Source organism: Nilaparvata lugens, chromosome X, assembly GCF_014356525.2.
Source record: "Nilaparvata lugens isolate BPH chromosome X, ASM1435652v1, whole genome shotgun sequence".
NCBI lineage: Eukaryota > Metazoa > Arthropoda > Insecta > Hemiptera > Delphacidae > Nilaparvata > Nilaparvata lugens.
In genome coordinates, this window is record NC_052518.1 from 104,389,929 (window position 1) to 104,408,706 (window position 18,778).

Here is an 18,778-nt window from a genome sequence, read left to right on the forward strand (position 1 = left end):
ACACACACACACACACACACAACACACACACACACACACACACACACACACACACCACACACACACACACACACACACACACACACACACACACACACACACACACACAGACCAATACCCAAAAACCACTTTTTTGAACTCAGGGGACCTTGAAACGTATAGACATTTAGAAATTGGGGTACCTTAATTTTTTTCGGAAAGCAATACTTTCCTTACCTAATCTAATAGGTAAAAGTATTTGATTGGGCTTTTATTTCACGTAAACTTTGTATCACAAATTGAATAAATTCGATTCAATTGATTAATAAAAATGAAAATAGGCCTATAACCATCCTTGGTAAATAAGGAATCTTACTGCCATATTTCAAGTTGATCAGGTCAGTAGTTCAGACGTGATGATGTGTCAAACATTTATTTCGTATCTCGTGCATGTATAAGCAAATTCCTTCCTTTATATATACTAGCCTCTAGATTATGTAATTAAAATATTGGGATGTATGCTTCAGTTTTACAAGAGGAATTTTCCGGGATTGATCTTATCAAATAATATTCTTTGTATTAAGAGGTAGCTGAAATGTAAAGTATTCATGAAATTCACTCTAAAAATACAAAATTTATGAGTTCTGAACATGGAGTTATTAGAAACATATATTATCATATCCACCAGGAGCCTATTGCATGAGTAAATTCAATCTATTAATATTAGTAGTTAGCTGTTTATTAGAATAGAAATTACAAAAATATTAGCTTGTATTTTCTTATGCAACAGGGCCCAGGAGATATTAGAACCGTTCAATGGTTCATTCATAATCGACATTGATATTTCAATTTCCACAGAGGTTGAAATTTATATTAATTTTTTACTAAACATTTCAGTTCAGATATGTAGCATGAGTTTTGAAAAGTGAATGATTTTATAACTATTTCATAACTACATGATTATCACGCTTCGATTTTCATTATTGCTACTTTTAAATTTGTTTTTATTCAAAACATTTTCTGCACATATCTGAGTTCAAATTTATTCATTTGCATTTTGACAGTTATTTTGTGCATGATGTTTTTATCTGTGCTTGCGTGAATGAATTGCATTAAATGTGTCAAATTTAGGAAGTGCATCCCAGCCTCTGTTATTGCCTGAAGAGAAAACATCAACCGCTCGTCGTGTGCTAAAACCCAAGCCAATTACATTGCCTGTTGAAACGCAGCCTTTGCGAGAACGTAAGTCTATGTTTTTGTAACTGTATTCTTAGTTTCAGCTTCTACATTAGTAAAACCATAGAAAAATCATTAGAAACTTCATCACCACGTTGAAGAATAAGGCTAGTATTTTGAACTGTTATTATAGAGAGGTCCACGATATAATGGCATTGAAGAAAGATAGGAGAACAGCGTTGCCGATTCTATGCCTTGCCACTGCCTTCTTTAGAAGATAGCTGATACCGGTTAATCTGATGTAATATTAACTGTTCATTCTTGTTTGAAATAATCAATTTTATTTTATTCGTTAATAAAATATATTTTTCAATGGTTGAATAAAAACTTTCATGATAGAGATAAAATATTTTGTTGATTAATCATATTTCTACCATGTTGGAGAATGACCTGAGAACGCTGTGGAGGAGGAAAGGGATAGCGTTCTCTACTTTGTTGAATGAAATTTGCCTAAATGTCTTTATTGATAAGGTAATGTTGGAATTAGTAAACAGTACACGATTCCTGTGTTTAGAAATCGACAGTAATTTATCCTGGATTAGTCATGTTTGTCAGGTAGTGAAAAATATCTCCCCTGGGTTGTATGTTCTAAAACAAATGTCGAATAAATGCATGCAGTCTTCCAACTATGAAATAGTATATTTCGCACCTAGGGCCGAAAATGAGACTTTTCCGGCTCGAAATCGGGTTTCCAAGGTTCGTGGTGCGAACGCTATTTTTCGCCACATAGAAAAATAAAACAATATACATATATGAGAATAATTGTTAGTCACTTCCGAAAGCAAAACTGGAAGGTCATAGCTCTAGCAAATCTGAGGTTATCTGAATATCAGGAAATTGTCCAAGTATTTTTATTTTTTATTCTGATTTGTCTAAATAACCTACAAAATTATGTTTTAATGTGGGAGGTTGAGTTTATACTTTTTTATTCCTTCAAATGACAATAAGATGATATTATTATTAATCTTTTGATTCTTGATTAATGAACACAAACAATGAAAAGTTTTTTGATAAGCTGTTTTAGCACACTTGAAATTTGACCAATCTGAATGTCAACGTCAACAATGCTTGTTGTCGTCGACTGCGGAAGTTTAGGTTAGAATTAGAAGTTCTATCCTACTCTGAAAATCGAATTTGAATAGTTTATAATCTGTATTTCATTCATCCTTAGATGCAAAACTGATTCAGTTTCATAAACTATTTTGTAAACACGTTCACATCAAATCAGAATCAGCTGACTTCAAGGTTATTTTACAGCCCTAGGGCTGTAAAAATTTTACCGGCCTGGTCAGAAAACAATCATTTTCGGTCTCCATATGACACACGAAAACTAGCTCATTACATCCAAGTGGGGCGAAAACTCTTTATCACTCATTAATACACTCCTATCTGGCCTATGGTCTATGCATATGCATTTACGGAGCCACGACCAAGAGCAATCTTGATAGAATTCACATACAACTGAAGAAAGCACTAAGAATAATGATGCATTTAAAAAGAATAGACTCTGTAAAACTGAGATTTTGCAGCTTGGCATTCAATCTATCAATCAAATATTTTTATTGCCATTAACAAATACATGTATCGACAACGTCAATGTAACATAGAGCTAAGCTAAAACATTACACATAAAAATGTTATTCTTACATTTTACTGACAATATGTTTTTGATATTATTATGTATATTAGAGAAATTACCCTGTAGAAGAACTACGGAATGAGACCATAGAGAAACAATAGCATAAGTAGAAATCCCATGGTATAGGGCGTTTATGTCGCAACTTTCACTGTTATCTCAAGCTGATAGTCCACGTAGTTCTTTCCTGTGAAGCTTTATGACGCTGGTAGTCTCTCATATTGTGCCGTTCATACACTCCTACCCGGTCGAAACAGTAAAAATCGACAATAATCGACAGTAATCGGCTTGGGATAACAGTAAAAGTTGCGACATAAACGCCCTATACCATGGGATATCTACTTATGCTATTGTTTCTCTACGATGAGACTCATGGCTACTATGCATGCTAGATTTGGGAGGATAACGGAAAGACACAGGTAAGAATTTTTCAAGAAAACTAGGCACTAAATGGGAAGGAAATACTTAACAATGCTGCCTTTAGTATTACAAGCAATAGAGAACATCAAAAAATATAAAACTCAAGGAGTATTTGTCTCTGCCCTCCCTACAAGATTTTACTGATCATACTATTGATTTATGACTGTAGTTTATCACTTCTCGTTATTTCTATAGAAGGTTTAAGACTGTTTTCTACTGCTTTTTATGTTATGTTTGTTTGTATTTTATTGACGCTGTTCCTGATGTATCTATACATTATTATGAATAAAGAGTTTTTCATTTCAATCCAATTCAATAGACAGGCATAGCAACACCAATGTTAATCAAATACTGCCATTATAACGTGGACCTCACAATAGGTTCGAACATACAGTACGGGTTCGAACATACAGTAAAAACCGGCACAGCGAGTCATATCCTAGGCTAATCTAATCGTCTCTATTGTAAATCAGTTTTGATAGTACCATTTTGCATCTGGATGATTTTCAATAGCATGATTCTTCGATCTTATTATTCTTGATTGATACATTCTTTCATTATTGAAAATTGTAAGATTTAGCATTTTTGTTATCAATCATTTCGTTCTTTTTCTCTACTTCTTTATACGAAAGAGTGATGACATAGAGAAAAGAGTTTTCTCCGTACATAGTTTTAAGTTTTGTGTAAGTGTATATATATGTGTGTGTGTGTGTGTGTGTGTGTGTGTGTGTGTGTGTGTGTGTGTGTGTGTGTGTGTGTTTGTGCGCATGTGTGAATGTGTGTGCGTATGAATGTGTGCGCATATGTGAATGTGTGTGCGTATGAATGTGTGCGCATATGTGAATGTGTGTGCGTATGAATGTGTGCAAGAATAATTATAAATATTGACATATTGATTTATTTCAATATAATACCATATTCAATTATTATGTTCTTCATGATATAATATTTAAATTTGTATATAAATATTTTATTATATATATTCAAGTGTCCCCACACAGGGTAGCCTATAGGGAACACATATTAGAAATTAGGAAACAATATTGTATTTGATTTTTGGAATACATTTGATTGTTTAATTATTTTTTTGAATAAAGAAGAATTTGAAAAGATAGCATAAGAAGATATTCTATGGTATAGAACGTTTATACTCCAAATTTCACTGTTAACTGAAGCCGATAGTCCTAGTAGTTGTTATTTGGTGACGCTGGTAGTCTCTCATACTGTGCCGTTCTTACAATCTCACCCCAACAAAATAGTAATAATAAACAGTAGTCGATAGTAATCGGCTTGAGTTTTTCTGCTTGAAATTTGGAACATTGAGGGCCGTTTGCACAGTATAGATTGCTAAACTCGATTAAGTTAATCCGAAAGTTTAAACTTCAATCGGTTTTCTCAGTGCATTTACTAATCCAGTTTAAGTTGAACTAGTTTAGCGTTAAGTTGGTAATAGAATGTCATCGTTTATAATATCAGGAATGCTGATTTTTACAGGAAATTTGTTATTTGTTTACAAACCATCAGTAATTTGAGGTTATGTAGCTACTATTTTAGTATTTTCTTGTTCTTGCTCAAAATCCACAGAGTTGTAAGCTGTAGGTTCTAAAAGTGAAAAGCGATCAAGAAATTCTTTAAAAACTTACGTTTAGTTGGCACCAGAAAATATATTTTAGAATGTAAGATAAAAAAGTTATTTTGTTACGCTTGAATCTACTATGGTCTTCCTCGTTTATTAGAAATCTCTCGAAAGCAATATATCTCATTTATGTGTTATTAAAAACATGTTTTCCAATCGAAGACCACTATTAAAAATTGTCTTATTTTCTATCAAGTGGTTTATTCAATCAAAATACTAAATTGGCAGTTGCTGTACTCAAGCAAAACCGTTAAAAAAATCTCTATCCCAGAAATTTAAATATGTTTTTGCCCAATTTTTCTCAGTTTCAAAATTTCTTCGCAGTCATCTTTATCAATCGTATTAAAAACTTCTATGAATTCCTCCATTACAATTATTTTTACATTCAAATGATGATTCACTATAAACTAAATTAATAATAATTATCGTCTACAGAAGCATTAAAAACAACCGTCGAATAATAATTTACTATAAGCTGTTTCCCCATCAAATCTTTACAGATGTCAAGTTAATCCAAATTATTTGGTTTAAACATCCTGCTTTGGAGGTTTAAACTTTCCCAAAGTTTAAACTCAATACAGAGATTAAACTGATACTGTGCAAACGGCCCTAACGATCTATACCATGGGATATCTACGTATGCTATCTTTTCTCTATGGTGATGATTAGTGAATATTTCTATAACATGGTTGAAGACAACATCTTTATAGTCTTTCAGTATCAATTTACATTTAGAGAAATTATAATTTAACTACAATCGGTGAGTCATTCTATGCAAGTGCCTTGTCACCTTGAAGTGAACCATTCTACTAACTGCCTTGTCTACCGCCATATTTGTCTTTGTTGAAGTTTATTTTGATTTTTGCTCGAGTAAGTCCTACTTTTGAATAACGATTTCAGTTCAAGACAATTTACTAAAGATCTTATTTGAATAAACTTGAAATCGTTTTGATTACGGGCCTATGGAACATGAAACGTTCAACATTCCGGTAGTCGCGCCCTACTCAATCATACGAGCAGTGGCGAGTTGTATTTTTTACAGCATCCAATTTTCCAAGTTTCATGTACTCTGTTTACTACTGTCAAAACATATTAATTAATAATTGTATAATTACTTTTTCCTACAGTTACCTTGAAAAGTGACCATTCCTGCAATGATTACAGAACGCAAAGAATCACTTTTACGCTCTAGTGCGCAAAGTATTACTTTGTGCACTCTTTATACTTTGCGTATTATCTTGCAGCCATCCCAATAAGCTGTTGACATTGTTGGCGTGTATTTTGAATGCGAATTTGTTCTATCTATATTTTTCTGGTTTTCAAATAAATAAAAATGAGAACTCATTTGAATTATACATTTTGAATATTATTAATTACTCATTATTTCAAATAATATTTTTTTCATTCATAAATTGATTGGTTGAGAAATTATTTGAAAATTAAGATTTACTCAAAATTATTCAAATTTTCAAATTAATTGGATTAATTTGATTTCTAATTTGAATAAATTATCGATTATTAATTTTCAATTGGAGTATCAAGTTTAAAATGAATTAAAGTTGTTATTAATAACAAAATTATACAAACATTTGATAGATTTCAGCCATAATTTTACCCATAATCAATCACTTCTCATATTCAATGGTAACTGTAGGAAAAATTTAATGTGAAATACGTACGCAAAGATCCTCTGCTGCACTCAACAAACCATTCCGCCCTCGCCTACGGCTCGTGCGTAAACGTTTCTTTTGGTGCAGCAAACTGTCACTTTGCGCACTAGTTGCACAAATAACTATTCCCATCTTCTTGGATCATTTTACGCCTATGAAATGTTGACGATTACTATTTCATAGCTCAATAAGGTGCATCAAGCAAATCAATTCTGTGCTATTGGTTCGTTTACAGTCTTTCCCCATCTTATGCACAGTGCGACTTATGCACTGTCGCGACTAAATGGCACCTAAAGACTGAACCATTGCTCGGTTGATACTGCAACTCAGTGGAGTGATGGGGAGAAAGTTTTGGAATGCATAGGTGACTCATTCACTGACACCACCCCATTCAATAGTTTTGTGCAGATAAAAACTGACACTGTTGTACTTTTTACAACAGCGCGACTGCCGGAAGGTTAAGCCATGCTTAGAGTAAACGCATTTAAACTTGGACGCCGTTCAAACCACGTTTAGAGTAACCGCGTTTAAACTTGGACGCCGTTTAAAATACGTGTAAACGCGTTAAAACTTGGACGCCGTTTAAACCACGTGTAAACGCGTTAAAACTTGGACGCCGTTTAAACCACGTCTAGAGTAAACGCGTTTAAACTTGGACCCCGTTTGAATCTCTAGCCGGTATGCTGAACAGAAACGAATTGAACGTTTAGTTTGAACTTTGAACGGCTTTATTGAAGCACAACTACTATGAGTTGGCTAACCTGATTTCTCATTTATCCAATCAGAATACAGAAAAAACTTGAACATTAATATGTTGGCTTTGATCGATTTAGTGAGTATTTGTCAATTTCAAATACATATCATGGGAAAAAGAATGTTTACAATACAAATTATTTTCCAAGCTCTTGAGAAATTTTTCTTGTGAGATTCATTTTAAACTGTCTGCATGAATGGAAGATAATCATTGATGTTATTTATAATATAATAACTTATGATAAAATACTTTGAAGATTAAATGTCTCGATTCTTTTTGTCAACTGTCTATCTTCAAAATGAACAAAAATTATGAATACTTCACAATTTGGTAGATTATCATCGCAAATAAATTGAAATATAATGTATAACTGCAATTTACTATTAGTAATAAAAGTTGGGTTACAGCTTATTCTTTACTAGCTTACAGCTCATTCTGTTTACGCCTTGTGCTGGTTTAAACTCTCAAATTTGGTTGTTTACTCTGAAGCCTTTTTGAACAGCGTTTACTGGCTTCAGACGGAAATATTTTGAGATATTCGAATGTAAATTGTTATTGTAAGCATTCATTTCTCCCATATGTATTTGAACTTCATAAATACTTACCAGTTCATATGAGTAAAGCCAGAATGGTTTAAAATCGTCTACACGAAGATTGAATATAGGCTATATATTACCACCATTCAGGTCCCAGGGAAAAGAAATACTTTTTCAAGCATCTATTCACTTCAAATCCACTCTTTGATGAATATTTGATATTCATCAAAGAGTAGATTTGAAGAGAATAGATGCTTGGATTAAAGCCGGGTCCAAACGCTCAAGTTTACTATCAGTCTTTTGCTCAAGCTTTTACTCAAAAGACTGATGTAAAATTGCGTCCACACGCATCCATCTTATGTCGTCCGTTTTCCTATTTTGTGCTCACCAGTTCAGTTCTTGATATGTTTATTTATTTATTTATTCAATCATTCAGAACTATACAACTTACAGAAAAGTACCACAGGCTAACTTACGCCCAAAACGGTTCCAATTCTAATTTTTACAACAGTCCAAAGTAGCTAGAGGTTATGTGTCACTTCACTATGAATTGTGATTTGTGATATGGTTCATTGAGTCTGAATTATATACGGTTGACATATATCTGGTAGATGAGTAATAATTATATCGTATTTTTTCGCTGATTCAACTGGATAATGCTAATTATTAAACATTATTGAAATAAATATTATTTAACAACATAATGACAAAAATATCACTGTTAATCGCTAAATGGCTTTGTTTACATGTCATTTCTCGAGACACAGTGATTGTAAATGGATGAAATTTTGTAGATAGTATCCTTATCAACAATCAACAATATAGTACATATTAATATATCTTGATAGTAAATCATAATATCAACATCAAATTCTGAGAGTATCATGAGAATCAAGAAAGAAAGAAAAGGGTTAAATGGCGTTATATACAATCGATAAAAAACTTGCTTATTTTCAAGTACTCGCGAGGCATTTTATTAATTTGAGAGCGCTGAATCCGAATCTGAAATCATAATTTCTCTATCTCCATTTTTACGCGATTGAGGTTTTGATGGATAGGCAGAAGACGGACGGTTTGATGGGAAAAGATTGCCGGTCGATACATTTTAAGTTTGACGACTTAAGCTTGAAGACCCCTCCGTTTTACCGTCCAGACGCAATTTCTTTTCCCTGGAACAAGAATAGTGGTAATATATAGCCTGTATTTATATATTTTTTAAAACAATCTCTATTTTATTTTTTGTAATTCCTGAGACCTGAATGGTAATCATATTTTCCATTTGATCTCTGTTTTGTTTTAGTTTTTCCTATTAGAAAATCTTATTTGTTTTTTCTCTCTCAAAACTTGTTATTACTCTTTTGTTTTGTTTTTTTTTGCAGTGATATGAAATAGTTTTTTCTTGTCATCAACTTGATTTTGTATTGTTTTATTTTTAGAATTTATTTTGAATCTGACTTTTTTGCGACTTCCACCAGCGGTCAAAGACTTTTCTTTTGCTAGTGTTGCCTAAAACAATTTTTAGTTTTTTAGTTCTGGGTAGTTCATTTTATTTTATTTTCTTGTGACAAGTGTTTGATTTATTAACCTTTGATTTGTTACGTTGTTAAATTTTGGCAATAAAGAATTGGAATTGAAAGAATTTGAAGTTTAAACCGAGCAGAATGGTGAGCTTCATTCGCGTTCTACTGATGGTTTTAATTTATCTTCTAATATTAATTTTATTTGTGTTGCTATTTGGTGTTGTTAAGCGTCGTGTGCGTTTTACTGATTGTTTTAATTTATGTTCTAATATAAATTTTATTTGTATGTAGCTGTGGCCACTGCAACACCTGTGGGAGGACCAGCATCCACTCAATCTGCCATAGATCCTGCTCGACCTCTGTATCCAAGAACCCAGTACTCAATATCACGGGCACATGTCACTATAGATCCCAATCGTAAGTCATTTTTATTTCTATCTTCTGTTTAATCGATAATTCAATTAATGAGCGCTATCCAAAAAGTAACAAACGTTTTGGAATAAAATAAAAATATTTAATGAGACAATAATTGTAATATACAGGGTGTTTCAGAAGGGTGTCGGACATTTTAGGCTATTGCTCCTGGATGATAGGAGACTACAAATGTCGTATTTGAAGAGTCCAAAACTTAGCGGTTATCCTTATAGCTGCCATTTTGTTTTTTTCCACTTAGGAATTTTAATCTCAAGAACGAAACGTTGTATTGATCTGAAATTTGGCATATTTATGCTATAAAGACTCAATTTTAAATTTTATTTAAAAAATAAAATGAAACATTTTCGATGTACATATTCAAAATGGCGGCCATTTTAAATCACCATTGTTGATGGCAAATTTCACAAAAACTTTTCAATTTACAGAAAATTTACCAGAGACAAAAAAGTTTATCAATATTTCAAGGATAACTTATTTATGATTGGTCAAAGAATAACAGAGAAATTAGATGTAGACTCGTAAATTAGGTGTAACAGTTTAGTTGTGACAGTTTGCTGCACTGAAAGAAACGTTTATGCACGAGCCGTAGGCGAGTGCGGATTAATGGTTTCTTGAGTGCAGCAGAGGAACTTTGCGCACGTATTTCACATTAAATTTTTCCTACAGTTACCATTGAATATGAAAAGTGGGTAATTATGGGTAAAATTCCCTGAAATCCATCAAATGTTTTTCTGTGTAATTTTATTATTAATAAGAACCTTTATTTATTTAAAATTGAATAATAATAATAAAATTATAATGATTAGTAATTCAATTGAAAATTTATCTGACTGCTTGAAGGGGGTTTATCTTATGTTAGCATTGAAATGACTATAATCAAGGCACATAATAAATAGGCAATGCTGTTCTCCACTGCCATTATAACGTGGACCTCACTATACCACAGTCAGTTTTACCAACAATTTTGATTCCCTGCACTGGTGCTCCATATAACCTACTAACTATTTTGTGTTGTCATGCTGCAAATCTGGAGACACAAAGTACTCACATTGCGCACTAGTGCGGAAAAGTGATTCTTTGCGGCCTGCAATCAGTGCAGAAATGCTCACTTTTCAAGGTATCTGTAGGAAAAAGAATTTTCTGTTACTTACTATATTACAGAGTTGTGTTTTGTGTGTGATGTGGTACTTTTCTTAAATGGGAAATAAAATAGTTATTTGTATATCTAGAGTGAAAAGTACGACTTTTTCTCCCTGAGGGAAAAGTTTGAAGCCCGAGGCAAAGCCGAGGGCAACAATTTTCCTGAGGGAGAAAAAGTATTTTTCACTCGTGATGTACACAACATTTTTCCTCCATCTACATTTTTTTATAGAAACTGCAAATAAAATCATTTTAATAACTTACGTATTGGTGACATTGTTTCCTAACAACATAACCTAAAATCTAAAACCTAAAAACTAAAATCTAAAACCTGTACACAACATTTTTCCTCTATCTACATTTTTTTATAGAAACTGCAAATAAAATCATTTTAATAACTTACGTATTGGTGACAATGTTTCCTAACAACATAACCTAAAATCTAAAACCTAAAAACCGGCCGTATGATTGGAACTGCCGATTGCGCTATCTATCGGCTAAAGTTGTAACAATTATATCAGCTGGGTGTTTACCAAAAATGGCTGACTCCAGATCACGCGGTTCAGATTTGAATTGCAGATCAAAAATATTTGTTGGCTGGTATTTTGACTAGAATAAGATATTTTAAAAATTGTATAAATTTTTATCGTCTACTAATATTAAGAATATAATATCATACAAACATATATTTCATGAGTTGAGAACCCATATGTGGTACAGAGTGGTATGGGCGCTTATGAAAGTGTTCCACATCCGCCCTCAACTAGTCAGACTTCAAATTATGGGTGAGTTGCTTTTTTGACAATAATATTTCGGTTCTTGTTCAATTTGGATGTGATAGGTGATTTGGATAGTCATTATCATTATTGTGCTCTAATACTCAAAATTAGTATTGTGTTATGTATTAGTATTATTGTATTGTATTTATTATTATTATTAAACGAAAATCCTAATTAAATGCTGTAAATCACCCTGAAGACTTCTGCTACTGCAAATATTGACAACAGGGTAAACAGCTAGATGGAAATTTGATGAGCGCTACGGGTACGCGACTAGGTGCCACCCCGACTACTTGTCCCGTTTTAAAACCGGTTTTTAGGGGACAAGTAGACGTGAGCCATACCCGTCTACTTGTCTCCTTTCTGAGGAGGTGACAACTAGTCAGGGGGACACCCTGTCGCGAGGGTGCGAGGTGTCAAGTTGACGTTTATGGTCATGACTAGTTGGCACCTCTGGTCCAGTAGGTATCAAGTAGTCGGAGTTACAACTTGACGGCAATGGTATATTTTTACGAGGGTACAAGTAGTCGTCTACGGTCACGACAACTTATCCCCTCGACTCCACTCCACAAGAAATCACCATTCCAGCTGGCTCTTCATTTGAAAGTGATAATGAAGCCTAACTATCAAGTTCTATATGAAAAGGAATTCCTAATTTTGATATAATAAGATATTTTCAACATCATGTCTTTGTGAGTGAGCCTTTTCAACCATGGTGCAATCAAGAATAAGTATAGAAACAAGTGTATATAAATAATTATTTATCCTTATATTAATTACCAGACTTCATGTAATACCTCAGTTGATAACCAGACTAATAGCTTCATCTGCCATATCATTGATGGTTGAAAATTTGACTGTCCTAGCATTAGGCTCAATTTACTCGTAAACGGTGTGTCTGACAGGAAAATATAACTGAATAAAATGTGTTTAGAATTGCTGTACATCTGGTTCAGTCATCAAAAGGGCTTATTATTCATTTTTTTCTGTTTTCAACCAACTTGAAAAAATTTGTCCTAAAAATAGCAAAGACGGCAAATATCTCCCGAACCGTGCGTTTGACGGGAAAATGTTACTGAACCAAAAGTGCTTAGAATTCAATTTTACATCATAACCAGTAATAAAAATTGTTTGATCCCTCCTCCCCTACGCCGCGGGGGTGTAAGTTGTGCCAACTCTGTAGGTGACAAGTAGTCAGGGTGACACCTTGACGCCAGCGTGCAAGGTGTCATTTAGATGTGAGCCATCCCCGTCTACTTGTCTCCTTTCTAAGGAGGTGACAACTAGTCGGGGAGACACCCTGACGCGAGTGTGCGAGGTGTCAATTAGTCGTTTACGGTCATGGCTAGTTGGCACCTTTGGTCCAGTAGGTGTCAAGTTGTCGGGGGGACAACTTGACGGCAATGGTATATTTTTACGAGTCGCCTATTTCCAAAATGACCAGGTGTCAAGTAGACGGCTACCCAGCGCTACTATTCAAAAATTATTTGTCAGCCCGGGAACTGAACCCAGTACCTCCTAATTGCCGGTCAGGAATGCTTACCCTTACACCAAACTGACAATCTCTGGATAGCAGCGCTCATTTTATACGAAGCCATAGCGGCCAGCCAGTCTACAGATGTAAATTACTCAGATATTGCAATTATTCAAATGATAATGAATTAATTATTATTAAACGAAAATCCAAATTAAATGCTGTAATTCACCCCGAAGACCTCTGCTACTGCAATTATTGACAACAGGGTAAACAGCTACATGGCAATTCAATGAGCGCTACTATTCAAAAATTATTTGTCAACCCGGGAATAGTTTTTTTTATAAAATTAATTAATTTTTTGAATAGTAGCGCTCATCGAATTTCCATCTAGCTGTTTACCCTGTTGTCAATATTTTCAGTAGCAGAAGTCTTCGGGGTGAATTACAGCATTTAATTTGGATTTTCGTTTAATAATAATAATTTATTCATCAGCATTTGAATAATTGCAATATGTCAGTAATTTCCATCTGTATTGTATTCAATTCAATTTTTATCTCCACATGAAATTACAAGTTTGTACAATATAATTCAGTTACAACTAATTAATAAATATAAAGATAAATTACATAAATATTTTGTTTTAAAATTGTTGCAACATTGAAAAGATGGATCCCCCAAGAAGACTAAACGTCTGTGAATGGGGGAGACTTCCTAGAAGCTAGCTAATAACAAAATGAAAGTAAATAAAGAGTGAAATATTTATAAATAAATTAATAAATAAATGAATGAATATTTATATACCAAGTCAACCTAACATATATGCTAGTATGATAGAGTGCAACCTACAGACTATTGCACTTCCCCACCACTGTTTTTGTCACCATTTGTGAAGAGTGCATAATCAAGACAAAGTACTCAAATAAAAAGAAAGAGCCAAAAAAGAGCAAGAGGACCTAAGACCGTTACGATTTATTTATTAAATTGTAGAGATTGCAGAAGCATAAGAATGGAGTAAGCCCTGTGTTCCAGCTCAACCTATGCCAATGAATCATCTCAACAGCTTCCTTTTATACACCACATCGCTGCAGCTCTCAGACTCCCTGATATCATTGGGAGGAATTTCTATAGACGATTTGTGCTAGATAGTGAGGAGACCTGAGTTCTATTCCGTGATCTATTGAGGTGTTTAATATCCATGGTTATTTCTGTGTCGAGTTTGATAGTTATTATGTTGAATATTGGTGAGTAGTTCTATTTTGTGTCTCCTGATATATGTGAGAAGTGTTTTAATATACAGTTGTCTTAAATTGAGCACATGGAAGTCTTAGAACTGTGGGATGTGGGATATTTGGGTTCTTTTTTAAGATTTTTTATAATGTTGCGCTGGGTAACTGCAAGAGGCTCCAGGCAAGCAGATGATACCACTCCCCAGACAATGATACCATACTGTAATACTGACTTGCATAAGCGTGATATATTCTTTTACTTAATCTGGTATCAATGTAACATTATTGTGTTTGGTTTATTGTTCCGATTCGCTTCACCAATTTCCACCATTGAATCCATTAATCCCTATTGGGGTGTTTATATTAATCAAGTATACTTGAATTCAAGTGTTGTGTAAAATGAATCAATTTGCAAACTTTAAGTGAAGTTTTCAAGAACAGAAACTTGAATCCGCTATACCAATGTAGACCATTCTTCAAGTTCTGTTGAATCAAGTAGATGTTGAACATGTTTGAATTTTGGATTCAACTTGAATCTCGAAAGTACAATTACTTATAAGTATAAGTATAATTATATCCAGTTAAAACTAACTTATGATTTTTACCAAAGATTAAGAAATTTGATTTCACACCGAAAAAATTTCAAATCTAACGCTACGTGTGTAAACAGGAAAACATAACCCAGAATATCATGAATGTTTGGGATGATAGAGAAATCGTCAGAAAAGGATACAGATACAGCAATGAAGTATAGCTTCTTTTATGTAGTGATGTTAAAAATTGAAGGAATTGATTAGTTCAATGTCAAATAAATCACAGTAATTCAAATTTACTTATTTTTAGAATACATATGAGTTTATTGAAAATAGCTTAATTATTCATCCAGGTTAGTTATTGGTTATTGATATTTTATGTTCTCTCACATTGATTAGAATAGATACCAAATTTGTTTTCAAATACTATTGTTGATATCAAATTCAAATATGCTCCTGAATACTACAATTATTTATATCAACACACAGCTGGGAGAAGTTGTAATGAGTATAAACATATAACAAAGACGACTTTCGACTCAATATGGCTAAACAAACCTTAGCCATATTGCCATATACTTCCTTAATGAAAGATTACAGAAATTGACTGACCAATATTGGCCGGTTAATTCTTCAACGACAAGTTATAGTCCCTACAAAATTAATTTCCGACTTGGAGAAATATGCGGAGCAGAGAAATGGAGGGAGATCAGCCAATTACAGTGATGAATAGGGTCATAGAAAGAAGTGCAGTTGCCAATTTTCCGATTAGCTTCAGTCGACATAGTGCTTTCAGAGAGGAAACTACATAACCGTATCATGAGCAGTTGAGAACCCATTAAAGACTACAGAACGCTGGCTTGTTTGGCACGGCAACATCTCCGCCGCTGTATCCCTACTTTCCTCTGCTCCGCATATTCCTCAAAGTCGGAGTTGTTTTCATGGACTATAGTCAAAAGTAGCTCTAACGACGTGTGGTGAAATCCGATTTTGTCAGTTACGCTACCTCTAACGGCGCGTTTAGATCCTGGTAAAATCTACTCTAAACCTAATATAGATAAGATTTTGTTTGAAAAAAGTCAATGGCCCATATGAATAAAACCAGAGCAGATGCTCATGAGCAAGAGCATGGACCATAAGGTTTTTGCTCATGAGCAAAAGGTAGAAGCAAAAGCATTTGCTCATTTTTATATGAATAAGCTTTACCTTATACTCTTACCTTATGCTCCTGAACTCTGGAGCAAATGCTCACGTATTTTAGAGTTTTTTCATCAGCTGATTCGCTTGTGTAGCCTTAGTTTGTTTTTATAGCTCACGGAAGCGCTAAATATGCAAGTAGGGTGCACCGCTCTGTTTTCTATTTATGAATAGAGTTTTAGGTTAGTTGAGTTTAGAATTTTGAAATGATAGCGTGGAAAAATGTCATCTCTATAATAATCTTCAGCATATTCTTATAATATCAATAGCCTTCTTATAATCGTCCACACTTTCATCTTCTTAAAATGCCTATCTCCTATTTTGTGATGGCTAACAGGTATCTTTTGTATTTATTCTTACTTTACTTTACTTTACTTTTCTTATTCGTCACAATTATTGAACTGCATTAAGGGAGCAACGATCCCGCAGTATATGACACGTCAAAGTTTAATCTAATATCTACCATCCCTCCTATTTCAACACTACAGATCCCACATAACATACATCAATCAAACACTACTCAACAAGGAAGTCTGCTAACCTGTACGGACACAATACAATAAGGAATTCCCCAAGTGTTTTTTTTGAACTCCTTCAAGCCATCAATTTCTCTTATGTGAGATGGGATTGAATTAAATATTTTCATTCCCATATATAACGGGCCACTCTCCAGCAGGCTTAGTCTGTGATGTGGGTAAACAAAACCTCTAAATCGAGTATTATGGGGATGACTCACCTGGTTCTCCTCATAAATTCGTCTATTTTTAAAAACGAAGATTGCTAAATCTAATATATAAATAGCAGGAGCCGTCAGCAATCTCTTTTCTTTAAAATAAGGTCTGCAAGAGCGCATTGTATTAATCTTATAATTATCCTAATGGCTTTCTTCTGCAGTATGAATATTCCATTATTCTCTATACTTTTCCCCAAAAAATAACTCCATATCTCATAACTGACAGAAAATAAGCATGATATACAAAAAGAACAGTTTTTTCACTCCCTACTCTAGCCATTACTCTTAATGCAAACAAGGCTCTATTCAATTTACCAGTGACATGAGAAATATGAAGCTTCCACTTTGAATCACTCTCCATCATCAGACCCAAGAATGTCGTGGAATCAGAAGTTTCAACTCTACTTTGCGTATTCAAGTTTATTCCAAAACTTTTATAGTCTCTACTGAAGGGAATTACTTTAGTTTTTTTGCAGTTCAAACTAAGACTATTCTGAACAAACCACGAATCTAATTCAGCAAGACACCTCTCAGCCTCTCTTATCAAACATTCACTGTTCCTACTGTGATTAAAGCTGTAGTGTCGTCCGCAAAAAGAGAGAGTTTGAAATTGACGTGACTCTCGATGTCATTAACATAGACCAAGTATAAGAGGGGACCCAATATTGAACCCTGCGGTACTCCCTGAGACATAGGTAACCAAGAAGAGCTGCATGTTTCATTACCACAGATATTGACACTCTATGGAACCTCCCCGATAAATATGACTGGAACCAGAGTATTCTTTCCCATTTACACCATAATATTTCAATTTGTGCAATAGAAGATCATGTTGAACATTATCAAAAGCTCCCGACAAGTCACAGAAAATACCCAGAGCCTGTTCAGAGTCATCCCTAGCCTTAAGTGTCCCCTGGTTAATTCCGAAAACAGCATCTTCAATGGATCTGCCCTTTCTAAATCCAAACTGTGACTTGCAAAAAAGAGAGGATTTTTCAAAAAAATTATTGAGCTGAGTATGAGAAGCCCGTTCAAAAACTTTCGAGAAAGATGAGAGCAGAGCTACTGGTCTAAAATTAGCAACATCATTCTTATCCCCCTTCTTGTACAAAGGTTTCAAAACAGCGTATTTCAACAAGTCAGGAAAATGTCCAGTATCAAAAGAGAGATTAATCAAGTATGTTAGAGGCTTAAGTATGAGATTACATGACTTTTTAATGATAAATATAGGAATGCCATCCCACCCCGCTGAACTCTTATTTTTTAAGCCTGTCATTATGCTGAGAACCTGCCCTTCCGATAATGGTTGAAATCTGAACTGTCTAATACCCCTATTATTCTCTATTCTATGTTGTCTGAATGCTTGTAGGTACTCTTTGTAGGGATAATGGTGATATATATCATGGTTGAATCTAATAAGAGCTTTATAGTTCTCAACTATTGGTTGTGATCGTATCTGGTATAGTTTCCTCTTCCTCATACGGATTATTTGAGCCATTTTACTATGAGCAAAAGGTGATAAGCTGCTCTAGACTAGACTCACCTTTTTTGAAGCATTTGCTTCAAAAGTTGAGCAAATGCTCTAGTTTATTCATACAATTTTGAGCAAAAGCTTTTACTTTTGGGCAAATGCTCAAACTTTTTTTTGATGAGCATGAGCAAAAGGTTTTGCTCACGTTTATTCATAGAAAATGAAGCAAATGCTCCATATTTTAGAAGTATAAGAAAATGCTCAACTTTATTCATGTGGCCCAATGAAGCTCTATTGACTTTATTTATATATTACTCTATTTGGTTATATTCTTGTCCTGAATACAAGCAAATCTATGGTTGTTCCATTTTCAACAAGACAGAGTCAGTGTGTCCAAATG

General features: G+C 34.0%; 1 protein-coding gene across 11 annotated transcripts in view; it reads left to right on the forward strand.

Moving 5' to 3' along the window:
- Positions 1-18,778, forward strand: part of LOC111048178 (neogenin) — a 267,521-nt gene that overhangs the window by 138,532 nt on the left and 110,211 nt on the right. For 10 of the 11 annotated variants that reach the window (XM_039442944.1, XM_039442937.1, XM_039442938.1 and 7 more), the window contains exons 22-24: positions 1,111-1,221; positions 9,679-9,804; positions 11,660-11,747. In XM_039442944.1, the coding sequence (XP_039298878.1) occupies positions 1,111-1,221; positions 9,679-9,804; positions 11,660-11,747 (325 nt within the window). The remainder of the gene's footprint in view (positions 1-1,110; positions 1,222-9,678; positions 9,805-11,659; positions 11,748-18,778) is intronic. The other variant, XM_039442940.1, reaches the window with a different exon arrangement.